The sequence below is a fragment of the Trachypithecus francoisi genome, unplaced genomic scaffold (genome assembly GCF_009764315.1).
Source record: "Trachypithecus francoisi isolate TF-2019V2 unplaced genomic scaffold, Tfra_2.0 Lachesis_group17, whole genome shotgun sequence".
NCBI classification, from domain to species: Eukaryota; Metazoa; Chordata; class Mammalia; order Primates; family Cercopithecidae; genus Trachypithecus; species Trachypithecus francoisi.
This window is the reverse complement of record NW_022681462.1, coordinates 63,904,383-63,921,793: the sequence shown is the minus strand read 5'-3', so window position 1 is coordinate 63,921,793 and position 17,411 is coordinate 63,904,383. Positions and strand designations below refer to the sequence as shown.

Sequence of the window (17,411 nt, the reverse complement as noted above, 5' to 3'; positions counted from 1 at the left end):
TAAGAGTGTACAGGTATGTGAAAAGTACTGTTTTAAAATAAACAAAGGAAAGTTGCTTTTCAACAAATATCCACAAAAAACTACTAATTCAATCTCTTTCAAGGGCTAAAATCACATCCTAAGAAAGAAATCCACAATGCAAAATATGGATTTTTAAAAAGTATGAGTCCACATTTACTACCAATTCATATCATATGTTCCATTTCAAAGCAACTGAGTCCATGTAACAATATTTAAATAGTGGCACAAGTCTGAAGACAAAATGCAGAAGGGGATAGCTTGCTTATTCTTCAGAAAGGAAAGGATTAGGGCTATTATAATCAGATTATCTATTTATAACATGGCAGAAGGTAGCTATACAAACGTGGTTAAAAAGTATGTCTACTTCTCTATAGGATTCCACTGGCTTTCAGCCTCCTAAGAAGCTAACCACACTCTGCCAACCTTCTCTAACTACTGGCTCAAATACAATGTAAGAATTGGAGACAGGTGTCCAACAGGACAGATAGAGGAAATTAAGGACAAGAAAACAGTATTAAACCTCAAAGACCATATATCCCTAATGGAAATTTTAAGATGAAGCTAAACGTTGTGTATTTTTATTGTTTCTTAAAAAAAAAAAAAAAAAAAAAGAGGCTGGGCACAGTGGCTCACACCTGCAATCCCAGCACTTTGGAAGGCTGAGGCAGGAAGACTGCTTGAGCTCAGGAGTTCAAGACCATCCTGGGCAATGTAGTGGGACCCTGTCTCCACAAAAAGTAAAAGAAAAAAAAATTTTTTTAGCAGGGTGTGGTGGCACATGCCTGTAGTCCCAGCTACTTGAGAGGCTGAAGTGTGAGGATTTCTTGAGCCCAGGAGGTTGAGGCTGCAGTGAACTCTGATCACACCACTGTACTCTAGCTTGGGTGACCCTGTCTCAAAAACAAAACAAAACTAATAGTGAAAGTTCTTCTGAACAGGAAGAAGTTTGTGTGGCTGGCCACCTCTTACCTGGCCCTAGACTACCACATACTTACACTTGTTCTTACCTGCTGCAGTGTTAAGACTTGGTGATGGGGCTGACCCTTTCAGCAGAGCACTACCTTTACACCTGCAGCGCCTACCACAATGTCTAGTACACGGTAAGGGCTTCATAGATTTTTTTTTTTTTCCTGAATCAACATTTATATAGTCTTCTATGAGGACTACTTGAAATAATAAGACACATTTAGACATACAGTCAGTGTTTCTTTTGAGCTTGGTACATTAGAATTTCATGAAATTGTTCTTTAAAAGGAAGAAAAAGTAGGTAGAGTGGAATGTTAGTGCTCAAATACAGACTATAATTTGCAATTTGAGGACCAACTGCCTAAAATACAGGTTTTTAATTGTATATATTCAATACCAACCTCAGCATTGTGTACAAAAACTTCATCATCGTTCAAGCCAAAGTCTTAAGAATTACACTGTGAAGTGTGTATTTCAATATAACCAAAAACTGGAATGTAAATTTTTTAGCAGGTTTAATTTCATTTACATCATCAAGATGTAAAATAAAGCTTTCTGGCCAGGCGCGGTGGCTCACGCCTGTAATCCCAGCACTTTGGGAGGCCGAGGCGGGTGGATCACGAGATCAGGAGATCGAAACCATCCTGGCTAACACGGTGAAACCCCTTCTCTACTGAAAAATACAGAAAAAAATTAGCTGGGCTTGTTGGTGGGCGCCTGTAGTTCCAGCTACGCAGGAGGCTGAGGCAGGAGAATGGCGTGAACCCGGGAGGCAGAGCTTGCAGTGAGCTGAGATCTCACCACTGCACTCCAGCCTGGGTGACAGAGTGAGACTTCGTTTCAAAAAAAAAAAAAGCTTTCAATGGTAATAAATACAAGTTTGAAAAGACAAATAAATCCCCTTATTTGTTTGGTGAAGGGAAATTTGCCAAGAGAAAAGAAGAACAATAAATCTAGATAAATATCCATGAATCAAATAGGGAAAGGTCACTGGCTGTTCTAAGTGTTATTCCTCTCCACTGAAATATCCTAAAAGAAACTGTAAAGCTCCAAATGTGTACACCGGTATAAAAGTACTAGAGCATTGTTTGAAAAGAGAGATCAAAAGTTTCTAAAATGTCAAATACAAATACTAAGATTTCAGCCTCAGAAAAGAGTTAAGGATGTGAATGAAGATTAAGGCACAAAAATGAATAACGCAGTATTGTTTTAGAAACGGAAAATGGAAATCTATTCACAAACCCAGTAACAGGAGATGGGCTGAGTAAATTTTAGTACATCTATGTAGTACATTAGTTATTTGTGGGTGATTAAATATAGAAAAATGTTTGTAATATATAACTGAGTCAAAAATATATGACATTTTAAAAACTGTTTAACAATGAGTTTGTATATAGATATGCAAGATATGCATCTTCCTGCAAAAAGAAAAAAATATCTACATACATCAATGTTTTGGTGGTTACCTATTTATAAAAGTGACCAATAAATTTACCTGAAAGTTTAAATAGAAAGAACAGAAAGATCATTCTTACCTCAAAAAGTCCTATTAAATTCTGTGGTTCTGAAGGTTCTCGTACTTTCTCATTATTGCAGTGAGAATGTCAGAAACTATGAAGATATACAGTGCCTAGTGCTACAATATAATATTCTGTGATAAAACTCAATCTAGCCTCTACTTGAGCCTCTGTTGAATGAAAACTGCCTTCTGACAATCCCTGGAGCTCCCTCAAAACCAAATACTCCTTTCCTGCCACTGCCTTCAACAGAATAAATGAAAACAAGAAGAATAGTTAAATCACTTACTATACAGTTTTAGCAGATTGTAGTACATCTGGTCTCTATCACATTCAAATAGCTTCTGTGTCAGCTCCACTAATTTTTCCAGAGTTTCAACCTTAAAAGTAAGATTAAGAGATAGATCTACCTTGCTATATATTTTATAGTTAACAAACAGCAGTGGAATAATCTTTCAAATTAACTTTACCAAAGGGCAGTTTAACTTCATTTCAAAAGTTAGTGGGCTGAGCACAACAATGTAAATGAACTTAATGCCACTGAACTGTATACTTTTATACAGGGTTAAATGATAAATCTTACATTATATTTATTTTACCACGATTTAAAAAAAATCTGGAGTCAAGAACCCAACGTGAATAACTACTTCAAAGATATCTGGGTGGGAGAACTCAATGAGATTATCGTACACTAACATAATACTTCTCCCTCCAAATTTTACAATCCTCTTGCCCTGGGGCTTTTACTTGGCATGATGCAAACAGCTACCTGCACCAGAGGAGGGCAAGCAGAAATTCCAGAGCTCTAAGCAGCAACTCCTCCTGCCACTATGGACTAATGAAGGCTTAGTGTATTAGTGCCAAGGACACAAGGTCGGCCTGCTCCAACCAACTAGTTAAAGATAAAATCTTCAGGGCCCAGGTTAACAATTTAGGGTTTCTACTGCACCTCAGGAATAATAAATAAGCCATTGCTTATCTGGCAAACAATCAAGATAAACACTGCTTCCACAATGCCCCATCTCTCGAAATCCCCAAATGTTCACGGGACACAGAGGACCCTTGCCTTTTACTCACAGTTTTAGGTGACTGAGACATCAGAATCAAATACAAACCTGATTATTCGCAATACATTTGTCACAAAACCACTGAAGCCTTGTAGATCGAGCTCTAATCCCTGGAGTCTGTAAAATAAAATAATTACATAACACCCAAGGTAAGGCTTCGGCTGAATATTATTTTTTTCCTCAAAGACAGTTTCCTTTCTTATGAATTTGCTGCCAAACATATATACTAAACTTGTATACTAAACTATATATACCATTATACAATGTATATATTAATTTATACTATAACTAATACAAAACTAAAATTAACCCCATAGTTATCAAAGACCTTTAAGTAAGATTAGAACAGAGCATAAAACACAACCTATGTTTAACCTGTGCCTAGAAGATGCCAATTATTTCCAAATGCTGCATTGCAGGTCAATGTTCATTCCATGAATCTTTAATTAATAAAACGGTTATACTTTCTTTAGTTCAAAAATATGCGATAAACTAGAAAATGTCAAATAAAACATGGGTGTGTCAACATCCATATGCATGTGCTCTTTTTTTTTCAAATTTTTTTATTTTTTGAGACAGAGTCTCACTCTATTGCCCAGGATGGAGTGCAGTGGCATGATCTCGACTCACTGCAACCTCCGCCTCATGGGTTTAAGCAATTCTCCTGCCTCAGCCTCCCAAGTAGTTAGGATTACAGGTGTGTGCCTGGCTAATTTTTGTATTTTTAGTACAGACGGGGATGCACCATGTTCGGCAGGTTGGTCTCGAACTCCTGGCCTCAAGTGATCTGACCACCTCAGCCTACCAAAGTGCTGGGATTACAGGCATGGGCCACTACACCTGACCGCATGTGCTCTTTCTCATTTACACTCTCTCTCTTGAACACACACACACACACTTACTTTAAATATTCCAATAGACTCAGGAGACAAAAATTATCAATGTTACACAAAACAACAATTGTCACAATAATAAACCATTGGCTTTCATTTTTAAAAGAAAATGCTTTGCAAAATTCACAGTGATAAAAGTACTCTAATGACTTTTGCCTAGCACCTAAAACTAAATGTTTAGACAACAAAACAAGCTAAGTACTTTAACATTGGTTTATAGTCTTAGTTTATTTAAACAATTGAGACATATGTTACATCCTCAATTCGAAATTACTATTGTTTGGTCAATAAGTCTGGCTTCAAAGCACTTATTTTACAATTTTGGACACTGGAATAAAATACAAAGCATTTCAACATAATTCCAAAGATTTGTCACTCTATAGTATTTTCAATATCTGTAAGAGGGCTTCACCATTAAATACTACATTTCAATCACAGCATTATAAGAAAACTACATACTCATTAGCCCTGGCTGCTCCAGTCTAGAGGAGGTACCTTTACTGCTTTCTCCACTCACTTCTGTTGATCAAACCAGGTATCCCTTGAATCTAATCTCTTATTTATAAGTCCTCATTATTTTTAATTTAAAAAAATAACATTGTGCAATGTTAAATTAAGTACTGAAGTGGAAACTAGCATCTTGCAGCTTTGGTGGGATGAAAGAAAAACTGGTAGACTAGAAGTTGGATAACTTGTTCTCATTTCTTGTATCCACTTTTTGGGATACAAGAAATCACTGATGAATAAATTAGTCATTAAAATATAGTCTCAAATACTATTAATATCTACATTCAGGCACAATTTCTTCTCAATGATTTTTCTTACGTTATTTTGTTTTGTTTCACATGCGTAATACTGTAAATGAAAGCAATGTCAATATATACTAAAAGCCCTTGAAAAATTATGAAATAATCCTCTTCAGAACATGGCAAAATGCAAGGGCTACACTCACTTACAACTTTCAATATTATTGCTGATCCAAATGCCAACAATCTAAACAGCACAACTTTTATGACATACTCTTTCTGTTTGTGGCTGATTAATCTGCCTGTCTTTGGAAAGACAGTTGATTTATATGGCAGATTTTCCCATGTTTCATTTTGAAATTGAGAACTTCAAATATAAATCTCAATCATCAAAAGAACATCTAGGTCAGATTAACTAAATCTCCTAGGCTGCTGTAATAGTCAAGATTTCTGGCTTATCTCTTAACATCTTACTGATTTTTAAACACTGCAAGTTGAAAGCAGAAATAGAAAATGTAATAAAAACATGGAGAAGAATAGAATTCTAATTGGGATGTTAAATATAACATCAAAAAACAGTTAATGTTAATTAAACTCATCTTTAGTTCTTTCTGTGTTGCTACATACAATCTATCTAATGAATAGTGAGGATAAAATAATTATTTGTATAGAAACAATTGCATGTTTGTTTCCACCTGAGCTACTGTGCTTCAAACCACAACTTTCTGCAGTTGCAATTCACTACTAAGTTTACTTGTACAGGGGAAAAAAGTAATCCAAAGCCAAAAATAATTGTCATTACTTTAATTTCATTACAACACTCTGATGTAAATTTACCATAAAAGCTTATCATAAACTTCTATGTATACTAGTAAAAATAGATATCCAATAATTATTACCTGTTAAGTAAAAAGAAATGAAAGTTTTTCTACTGCATTTCAAACTCTGTCTCAAGGAAGGTTATCCTGAATTTAACTCAGATAGAAATTTTCACCTGTTCTGATTTTTCTTGCCACTACTGCTGGAGATGTCAAATGAAAGCAACAACAAAAACCGCCTGCCCTAGCCTCATGTCCCCTAGTCAACACAGTAGGAGGAAAAACCATGTCCTCAAGGGCTTTAAAGAAGGGACAAAGACAAGAACATGCTGGAGAAGGTGGCATGCACCTGTAGTCCCAGCTACTCGGGAGGCTGAAACAGGAGAACTGCTTGAGGCCAGAAGTTCAAGGCTGCAGTGTGTTACGACTGCACCTGTGAATAGCCAATGCACTCCAGTCTGGGTAACATAGTGTGATCCCCATCTCTTAAAAAAAAGAAAACAACATCCCCACCCTAACCTGAGTACTGTTCAAGTACAACTGACCCGTGAACAACATGGGGTTAGAGTTTGACCATCTGTGCAGTCAAAAATCCACATAAAACTTTTGACTTCCCAAAGACTGAACTACTAATAGTCTACAGGTGACTGAAGTCTTACCAATAACAAATAATTGATTAAGGCATATTTTGTATGTTACACGTATTATATACTATATCCTTACAATAAAGTAAGCTACAGCAAGAAAATGTTAAGAAAATCGTAAGAAAGAGAAAATACATTTACAGTATTGTATTTTTTGAAACTGTAAATTTATGACACCTTTTTACAAGATGAATTTCTATCTGAAATGGCAGGCAACCAGAGGTGCAAACCTCAATCTACAGTACGTATCAAGCAATTCAACCTTTTCTTGAAATGTCACAACTTTACTTCTTAGAAGCACTTCCAGCATCACTAGTAATACTGCGTATGGATGTCATGGTGTTATTCAAAATAATTACAGTAATACAATATGTACTACAGTGAATTTAATGTACTTATGACTAGTATTTTGTTACTTTTGTTTACATTTCTCTCAGCTGTGAATGGCAGCATGTATAGTCTATGTGTAAGTTTTGATAAATGTTAACGTCTAATAATAGATTTGTATATGTTTTGTGGTAGCAAATGATAAGATAGACTAGAATCTGCCTATATTTTAAGCATTCATGACATACCTTTTTCTTAATATTTGCAGTATTTCTAGGCTATGCAGTTCATCTGCGAGTTTTTTCAAATCTCCAAAAACTTTTCCAATATAGTTACTGAAAAAAAGCCTACATGTAAGTGGACCTACACAATCCAAACCTATGTTGTTCAAGGATCAACTATGTTTATCCCCATAGCTAGCACAGAACAAGGGAGCAAGAAAGGTCTCATGGTTCTTATTAAATCTTTGAGCATTTGTCCTTTTCTCTAAAATTTTCCAAGATAGACTTGAAGACCATGTATAATAAGGGGGAAAATATGAACTAAAAATTATCCACCTGACCAGATGTTATAGGAGATACTAAACAAACTCACGAAAGAAGGGGGCGGCCGGGCGCGGTGGCTCACACCTGTAATCCCAGCACTCTGGGAGGCCGAGACGGGCGGATCACGAGGTCAGGAGATGGAGACCATCCTGGCTAACATGGTGAAACCCCATCTCTACTAAAAAATACAAAAAACTAGCCGGGCGAGGTGGTGGGCGCCTGTAGTCCCAGCTACTCAGGAGGCTGAGGCAGGAGAATGCCGTAAACCCGGGAGGCGGAGCTTGCAGTGAGCTGAGATCTGGCCACTGCACTCCAGCCTGGGCGACAGAGCGAGACTGTCTCCAAAAAAAAAAGAAGGGGGTATACATTTACATGAGAACTGACATATCTTGAAATTTTGGAGGACAAGACAAAAAAACAAAAACAAACAAATGAAAAAAAAACCCTAGCTCTAAAATCCATTGTCTGTGTATAGGATTCACCCTGGCTTATTAAGGAAGGCAAATGGGAAAAAAAGTCCTGAATTAGTAACAAAGACTGGGAGATCACTGGAATCCAAACTTTTGGTCTTAAAAGTCATCAAAAGAGTTTTTCCCCCCCACTGAGGAGAGATCAAAATTTACTCTGGCTGCAGTGTGATGGAAAAGCAAAACAGCAAATACGGAGAGAGGGAAAAGTCAAGAAAGACGAATTCTGGAGAAAGGGAAGTTGTTTTTGACAGTTCAGATATTGAGGGGTCATGAGATCACGGAGGTAGGAAGGTACAGGGGAAACAACAGAAAACAGAAACTCAGGGCCTGGTTTCAAATTCCATAACTACTATACGTTGAGTATCCCTTATCCAAAATGCTTGTGACCAGAAGCGTTTCAGATTTCAGATTTTTCTGACTTCTGGATTATCTGTATTATCTACTAGTTGCACATCCCAAATTCGAAAATCCAAAATCTTGTAAGCATTATTTTTAATGGCCACATCATTCCATTTCATAAACAAACTGAAGTCCATTTGCGCCCTTTCTCCTTTGAGAAAAACTTTCACTGTTACAGGTAATAATCATAATTTACATCTTTACCTACTTTGGTTTTCAGATAATTTAGGCTCATTTAGGATCATTTCTCAAAAGTGGGTCAAATGTCATTACCATTTTGAAAGCCCCTGATACATAAAGACAGCAATGTTGTTATGACTGTATGGATGGGATCTTTATGGTTCCTATAGCAGAGCCGGAACTAAAACTCAGAGTTCCTGAGTGCTAGTCCAATACTCCTATTGCTAGAAATTACGGTAAAATAAGGTATTTCTCTGTAAACAAACAAACAGAAAAATGACTTCATTCTTTTAGTCTATGATCTTTACAGGTACTTCATTTACCTCCCAGGAAGAAAGTGTTGCAGCCCATATCAAGTATCACTTTTCGGGTTACTCATTCTTTTTTTTCAAGACCAGGCCGAGATTATATACACAAGCAAAAAAGTTAAATAACGTATGAAATGTAACCATATTAAAGGTTTTCTATCAAGAAATATATTATTGAATTTAACCCTTACGCCTTTGAGCAGTTCTGCAATCACTTACTGAATGCCTGTCATGTGCCAGGCACTGCTAGGTTCTCAGAACCAGCACAAAGATGAGAAAAAAATTCTGCTTTAAACTTAGCATTTCTTACTCTAATCTCTTCCCTTGGGTTTGATTCCCAAGAGTTCTTGAGACAGTTAGCTTACAGAGGATGTATCTGCAGAAGAGATAAAAAGATTGACTTCTACGCAGGAAAGAATGGCATAGAGAAGGAAGGGAATCAAACTAACATTTATTACATGTCTGATAATGTACCAGACATTCCAGATGTCATTTTATTAGTGTTATCTAACAAGAGTTCTAAGAGGCAGAAGAAGGATAGAGAGAGGAACCTCTTTGCTGCCTCAGGGCCCTTGCACAGGCAGTTCCTTCTGCTTGGAATGCTTTTGTCTCTACTCTAAGTGGAAACGCACAATTCATCTTTTAATTCTTACCCCAAACACTGCTACACTCAAAATTAGGGTAATGGTGGTGGATTTTTAAGACACTTTACTGTCATCTCAAATGCTATGTAAATGACGGATAGAGACCTGAGTTAACAGAAAATAGGGTGAATTAACATAGGTACAAGATAAATGGAGCTCTTAGATCTGACACAGTATCTCCTATCATGAACCCTTAAAGGTGGCATTGGCAGATTTCTTCATCTGAAACCTCCAGAATGAAGCTCTTTAGTGAAGGTGACTGATAGCATTTGCATGGCTTCCGAGTTGGACCAGTTTCCCCTTCCCTCTTTCCTTTCCTTCTCAGTCTTTCTCTCTTCCCTTCATTCTAGTTGAAGAGATAGACCTTTAATAAGAGAATCTACGGAATGTAGTAATTACTGTAAGATGAAGTGTTATAGAAAGGACTTTTTTCAGACTAGGTCTTTCTGAGGATTGCTTGTGCCCAGGACGTCAAGGCTGCAGTAAGCTAAGCCACCACTGTACTACACAGCCTGGGTAACAAAGCAAGACCCTGTCTCAAAAAAAAAAAAAGACTGGAGACTGTCAAATGTATTACATATAACACATATGCCAACTCATTTAAAAAAAACAAAAAAACAAAAAAACAGGTCATATTTACTACACACTGAACCTTGCCTATGACTGGTTTATCTAATTATTTCCACAATGCTTCAAATACAAAGCAAGTCTGGAAATTCAACCATAGTGAATCTACCCAATGATAAGACACTATTGCTTTTTTTGGGAATGATAAAAATGTTGCTCATGACTTGTAGTATTCTTTCTGTAAAGCTATTCTTTACCCTTAAAAAAATTTTGTACACACCTACTATGAAAATTCTGTACTCTGGCAAAGCTCTAAGTAATTAAGAGGCAGTCTTCTCTTGCCTATTCATGTGACAAACATGTACCTTATGCTGAATATCATATTTTGAATTACATGTGGTAAAGAAGACAATCCTTGCCCCTTTAAGGGGCAAAGGGAATTATTATTATTGATCACTTACCATAATCCAGGAAACATGCAAGCTGCTTTACCTGCATTATGTGATTAAATCTTAAAGACAGATATTATGTTCTCTTTTATACATGAGGAAGCTTAGAAAGGTTTAGTAACTTGTCCATTATCACATAAGCAGGCAAAACAAGAAATCACTCTTCTGCCTCTGGCTCTATCACATCTTACTACACAAAGACAGGCACATGCTTTCCTCCTGTAGAACCTCTCAAAGCTGAGCTTCATTTCTGCTCTGATCAGTGATCTGCTAATACTGACACTGTACATATAGGGCAGCAGAACTCAACAGCCAGACAGCTCTTCTCAGGTTTGGATTCACTGTACTTTCAGAAGTGAATGTGGAAGAAATTATACCATTTTCTAGAAAATGTAAATGAACCACTTAAACTACAGAAGCGCCTGTCCAAGATAGCACGCCCCACTGTCCGCTGACAAGTGGGCAGACTGAGTCATAAAATGAAAAGAGAAGAAAGTTCTGAGTTGATTTCACAGTCCTCCTTTTCTATACTACACCGTTCTCTTCAAAAAACATCAGGAGGAAAAAAATATAGTTTTCTGGGTTCTGTGCCCACATTTTCAGTTTCATGATAAGTGGTCATCAATATACAAATAAGGAGGTCAAACACCACTGTTGCATCCTGTCCCCTGTGTATTTTTGGAAAACAACACTGACTAAAAGCAAAGTATAATCTGAGAAAACCCATGATTATTGATGTATTTATAAGTTAACAGTTTTAATCACATGAAATAATTTTTCTTAAGGCAATAGGTCCATCTTCTGTGAAATGTTTTGTTTTCTTAGTGGATGCAGAATTGTTTAATAGTGAAATTAATCACAATTTGGACAGACTTTTATAGTTAGCCCCTGACTTATCAATTCCACCAAGCAATATTTAGTAAAGCCTAGATAAAATATACTAATCCTAAATAGGCCAGGTTTGTCACCTACCATTTCCCATAAGCTGCTTACCATGGTGGAAAAAAAAAAGAAGAAGAAGAAGAAGAAAATTTAAATTAAATGCCAAACAGTTGCAGACAGCACTTGTTTGGCTGATTAACTTGTAGACAAGCATTACAAATAAATCTGAGCATGGTCTGCAGCAAATTAAATTCCACTGCTTTTAAGAACAAAGAATTCTTCGGCAAAGAGGATTAGCAACTTTACACCCCGGAATGCCAGTTTAATTTAATTGTTCCACAATCCAAGATTTAATATGCAAATATCATTTTGATATATAATAGTGAATTTAACAAAGTGAGGAAACAAATTTAATATACAACCAGACTGCCTTTTCTGAACTGTAATTATATACAATAAAGAAGCTGGCCGAGATCCCCCTCCCCCCACATTATTGGGATTGAATTCTATTAACATGAATCAGAACAAGTGTAATTAAAGGTTAAAATTTTTAAATGTATTCTAATTAAGAGTCTAAATAGCTCTACAATTAGAATACTGTAGTTAAAATCACACCTCAATGATCTTCTTGGCCTCTTTGTAATTTCCTGTTTGTAGGAAGGCAAAGAAGAGATCATAGAGCATCATCATTTCACCTTGTTCTTGGCTCACAAAGTCCATTGCTAGGGAGGAGAGAAAAAATATACACATTAGGAGAAAAAAAAAACCAGAAAAACAGTATCATATGAAGTTCTAGACAAATACAAGAAAAATTTATTTTAAAAAACAAATATTAAGAATAACTTAAAGATTATAGCTATATCGACTAATTAAGTACCTAACAGAGTAGCTTCAAAGAGAACTAGTGAGGATAAGGGTAAAAAAAATCTTCATAAAGGCAGATCACCAAGAAGTAGAACACAAAAATAATAGACACTTTTTCAAAATGAACAGTTACTGAAATCAAGAACATGTATAGTATTGGAAACCTACCCGATATTTTTCTTTTAGATTTCACAAGTATAAAGAAAGTTTATCTGAACGTGCTGGCCTTCTGCTGAAGTTTCTCTTAACAACACACTAAGATTAAATAAGCAAGAAGGGAAAAAAATCCAACTACAGTAAGATATTAGAAAGTGACTAACCTTTCTGAATTAGATCAGTCTCGCCTTTCTCTATCAGTTTACACAAGATATCATGCATCCTTGGTAATATTTTATACTTTTCACAGCAGTCAATGGCGACATCAAGAGCAGTAGATAGGTCATCCCTTAGAAGCAAAAAAATTAACGAATAAAATAAATCTAATTCAGCTTAGTCTCTCAGTAATACTTTAGAGAGGTGTTTAATGACCAGTTAATATGTAAACAACTGAGCTTTACTTAAGGTAGAGAACCACAAAGCTAAAATGGGGGGGGAAAAAGAAACGATTTCTCTAAGTAAATGTTCAGAATACATACATCATCAGCAGTCCACTATTTACTCTGCTTCATCCTTTATTTCATGTGTTAAAGGGTACTTTTTTAAAAAGTCCAAATAGATTAAGGCATTCTCTGATTTTATTATAAATTCTGACTTTATGTAGTAAGTTGCTGTAAGAATGTATTATTTCTAGTCAGGCACGGTGGCTCTCGGCTATAATCCCAGCAGTCTGGGAGGCTGAGGCTGGTGGATCACCTGAGGTGAGTCAGGAGTTCGAGACCAGCCTGGCCAATAGAGTGAAATCCATCTCTATTAAAAATACAAAAATTAGCCACGCATGGTGGTGAGTGCCTGTAGTCCCAGTTACTCGGGCAGCTGAGGTAGGAGAATCATTTAAACCGGGAGGCGGAGGTTGCGGTGAGCCGAGATCATGCCATTGCACTCCAGGGTGAGTGACAGAGCAAGACTCCATCTCAAAAAATAAAAAAAAGAATGTATTATTTCTGAAAGCAAGGACTAATGTCAAATACTTTTTTTCCAATCATTTACGTGCCTTTAACAATTGTACCTCAACAATTTCAGATTTGGTAAACGTTATTAAATGTCCACCAATAATAGCTAATAAGGAATTTTCAAGCAGTTTTCATCTTTATCATAATGTTTTGTACTGCCACCTTACTAGCCAAGTAGGAAATAACCTCAAGTTTCATATATATAGGAACTTACTATTGAGAAAACGAGGATATATTCATGTTGGTCAGTGAATTCTAGGAGAATTCTAAATACTTTTTCATTAAAGGGTAAGCTTTTAAAAATTATTTCCAATTATAAATTCAAGCCCTCTTTTATGTGGTGAGAAATTAAAATGAAAAGATACTGTCATTAAACCAGTTTCTTTTGTGTGTGTGTGTATGTGTGTGACGGAGTCTCGCTCTGTCTCCCAGGCTGGACTGCAGTGGCGCCATCTCTGCTCACTGCAAGCTCCGCCTCCAAGGTTCACGCCATTCTCCTGCCTCAGCCTCGGAGTAGCTGGGACTGCAGGCGCCTGCCACCTCACCCGGCTAGTTTTTTGTATTTTTAGCAGAAACGGGGTTTCACCGTGTTAGCCAGGATGGTCTCGATCTCCTGACCTCGTGATCCGGCCGCCTCGGCCTCCCGTAGTGCTGGGATTACAGGCGTGAGCCACCGCGCCCAGCGAAATCAGTTCCTTAAACAGTGTGGTACTATATTCTTGTGGGTCCTTAAAAAGTATTCTTTCCCCCTTTAAAAGGACAACGTCGGCCGGGCGCGGTGGCTCAAGCCTGTAATCCCCAGCACTTTGGGAGGCCGAGACGGGCAGATCACGAGGTCAGGAGATCGAGACCATCCTGGCTAACACGGTGAAACCCCGTCTCTACTAAAAAATACAAAAAACTAGCCGCGCGAGGTGGCGGGCGCCTGTGGTCCCCGCTACTCGGGAGGCTGAGGCAGGAGAAGGGCGTAAACTCAGAAGGCGGAGCTTGCAGTGAGCCGAGATCCGGCCACTGCACTCCAGCCTGGGCAACACAGCCAGACTCCCTCTCAAAAAAACAAACAAACAAACAAAAAAGGACAATGTCAGTATGAGAAATATTTAAGATCTTGCAAGACCGGGTGTGGTGGCTCACGCCTGTAATCCCAGCACTTTGGGAGGCCAAGGAGGGTGGATCACCTGAGGTCGGGGTGTGAGACCAGACTGACCAACATGAAGAAATCCCGTCTCTACTAAAAAAGACAAAATTAGCCGGGCGTGGTGGCGCATGCCTGTAATCCCAGCTACTCTGGGGGCTGAGGCAGGAGAATCCCTTGAACCCGGGAGGTGGAGGTTGCAGTTAGCTGGATCGTGCCACTGCACTCCAGCCTGGGCAACAAGAGTGAAACTGTTTCCAAAAAAAAAAGAAAAAAAATCCTTTGGAAAAATTATAGAAATTATATGATTCAATTCTACTTGCCACCCCCTTTTACTTTCAAAGAAATAAAGAAATTGGGGCATCTAGCTGATTTGATTAAGGCTAACAGGTAAACAGAGCAAGCAAGTCGTTGGACTTCCCATTGTCAGTTCAGTACATCTAATTACACATTATGCTTTATTAAAAGTACTGGTATCTGGCCGGGCGCGGTGGCTCAAGCCTGTAATCCCAGCACTTTGGGAGGCCGAGACGGGCGGATCACGAGGACAGGAGATCGAGACCATCCTGGCTAACACGGTGAAACCCCGTCTCTACTAAAAACTACAAAAAACTAGCCGGGCGAGGTAGCGGCGCCTGTAGTCCCAGCTACCCGGGAGGCTGAGGCAGGAGAATGGCGTGAACCCGGGAGGCGGAGCTTGCAGTGAGCTGAGATCCGGCCACAGCACTCCAGCCCGGGTGACAGAGCGAGACTCCGTCTCAAAAAAAAAAAAAGTACTGGTATCTGAATAATCTAATAAAGTGGTGCCATTTAGAATAAGAAATTAAAGATTTATGAAAAGAGAGTATGAAAGGTATTTTAAAAAGAGGCATGGTTAGAGACATGGCTCCAAGTATAACTAGTGACAATTAGTGAAAACTAGTGACAATTAGTGAAAATCTTTGTAGAGAATATAAATTTCTCATACACAAAACAGTTTTCAAAATCAGAAAGTCCTTTTATACTTTCTGTTAAAGTCTTCACGTTTTTGTCCCTTATACAAATGTTTCACTGCCCTAAACTGAATTACTATTTTACCTAGATTTGATTTTAAGCCATACTAAAAAAGTAAAAGACAACGAAGAAATGTTAATTTTGTTGCAATAATACTGACACAGTGAAAACGAGCCTATCCTGATGGAACTCTTACCTTATCCCCTTACTAAGCCCTGTTTACAGTGCATCTTCTGGCACCCCACAGAGTCATTTGAATTTTTGTCATTTGGGGTGAAGACTAAATTACAGGTTAATTTCAAAACCGCACGTAGATGTTGCAGGCTAGATTACTGTCATACAAGAGAAATGGTACAGTAGCTACCACATATGATATAAAGCTTTATATAATCAGTATTTTCCCTTACTTCAGACACAGGTTCAGTTATTGCCCTTCTATAATTCTGCTTAATGAAAAACTACTAAAACATTTTTTAAGAGCAAAGCTAACACATACAATTGTTTTTTAAGCAGCATGATTTGCTTTTCCAGATCAATTCCCAAACTAGAATAATATTGTCTCAATTGTATTTCCCCCTACATTAGGTCAAAGCTATCAATAAATGAATGAATAATTGTTCTGTCAATCAAAGCGACATGTTAATAGTCTTTGGTCTCCAAATATATGCTTCTGAAGATTATACATGTTCAGAACAACAACAGAAAAGACAAGGATAGCAAAATGGAAATAATTCATATACTTGTAATTTTAAGTACCAACGTTACTGCTCTTAGGATGCCAACAAAATGAATTAGAAATTTATAATGAAATACCTCATACAAAGTGTACTGGAGATAAAAATTAAGTTAATGACTAGTCAGTTCTTCAGTCCCTGTTATCTAATTCTGACTTGTGGTTGGATCATGTCATTTTAAAAGATAAAAATTTACATTCCCCGCATAATTTATGTCACTATTAATCTTTCATATTAAAGCTTGAAAACTTAGGTGATGATGGAAATGAAAAATATGTTTAAAAGCACCTAAAATTTGCATTGCTATGAAGATAGCTGTGTAGTCATAGGACTTTGGGATTCCCATCCCAACTGATAAGAGTACTTATGCTACTCAGCTGTAGTAATGTGATACATTTCTAGAAGTGGTGATGAAAAGCAGGTTATCACAACAGCTGAACTCAAGGACATTTGGGTTCCCTCTTAGTTCTAATAGGTTCTATGACTCTGTGCTTATTAGGTTCATCTAAAGTGTTTTGCACAAGCAGAGAAAATCGTCAGGTGAAAATACCACTTTTATTAGGCAGGATGAAATCAGTAAGGGAAGCACAATATCAAAAGGAGAAATGTAAAAACTGCTTTACAGCCAAAATATGGGACAACACATTACCAGTCTACTTCTAGCTTCTGCCATCCAAAGTGATCTGTGAATTTCGTTGAGCGCTAGAAATGATTTAAAAATCCTACTAAGAAATAACAATAATCCTTTGAAGAAATTAATGTTGACACATTAATTTAACACTCGAAACTTTGAGCCCATGCTTGTATCAGCATATATGCATAATTCCTAAAGGTTTTACATACAAATATTTAAAGGCTCACTCCTAATAAAAATTTAGTCAATGCTTTCACAAATGACACTAAAAGAAAAATCAACTCTATAGCATACTATTATCCTTTTTTAAAAAAATCAAGACAACCCCCCCAAAATTTCAGTAGATTACATAATTTTCATGCATAAAACTACATACACTAATAAAAAGCATTTTAAAAAGCAGTATTTTGTTTGGTGCAAATTAAAAATATAAGCTTTACAAAAATTCTGTGAGTCTATGAAATAAAGGTAAAATTGAGGAAAAGATTCTGTAATTCTA

The 17,411-nt window shown here is 37.2% G+C and overlaps 1 protein-coding gene across 1 annotated transcript in view; it reads right to left on the bottom strand.

Annotated features, from left to right (window-relative positions):
• LRPPRC (leucine rich pentatricopeptide repeat containing) overlaps window positions 1-17,411 on the bottom strand; it is a 121,295-nt gene that overhangs the window by 36,933 nt on the left and 66,951 nt on the right. Inside the window, exons 24-27 of the mRNA XM_033175848.1 lie at window positions 12,628-12,752; window positions 12,059-12,165; window positions 3,620-3,688; window positions 2,794-2,884 (exon numbers count right to left, since the gene is read on the bottom strand). Coding sequence (XP_033031739.1) covers window positions 2,794-2,884; window positions 3,620-3,688; window positions 12,059-12,165; window positions 12,628-12,752 — 392 coding nt within the window. The remainder of the gene's footprint in view (window positions 1-2,793; window positions 2,885-3,619; window positions 3,689-12,058; window positions 12,166-12,627; window positions 12,753-17,411) is intronic.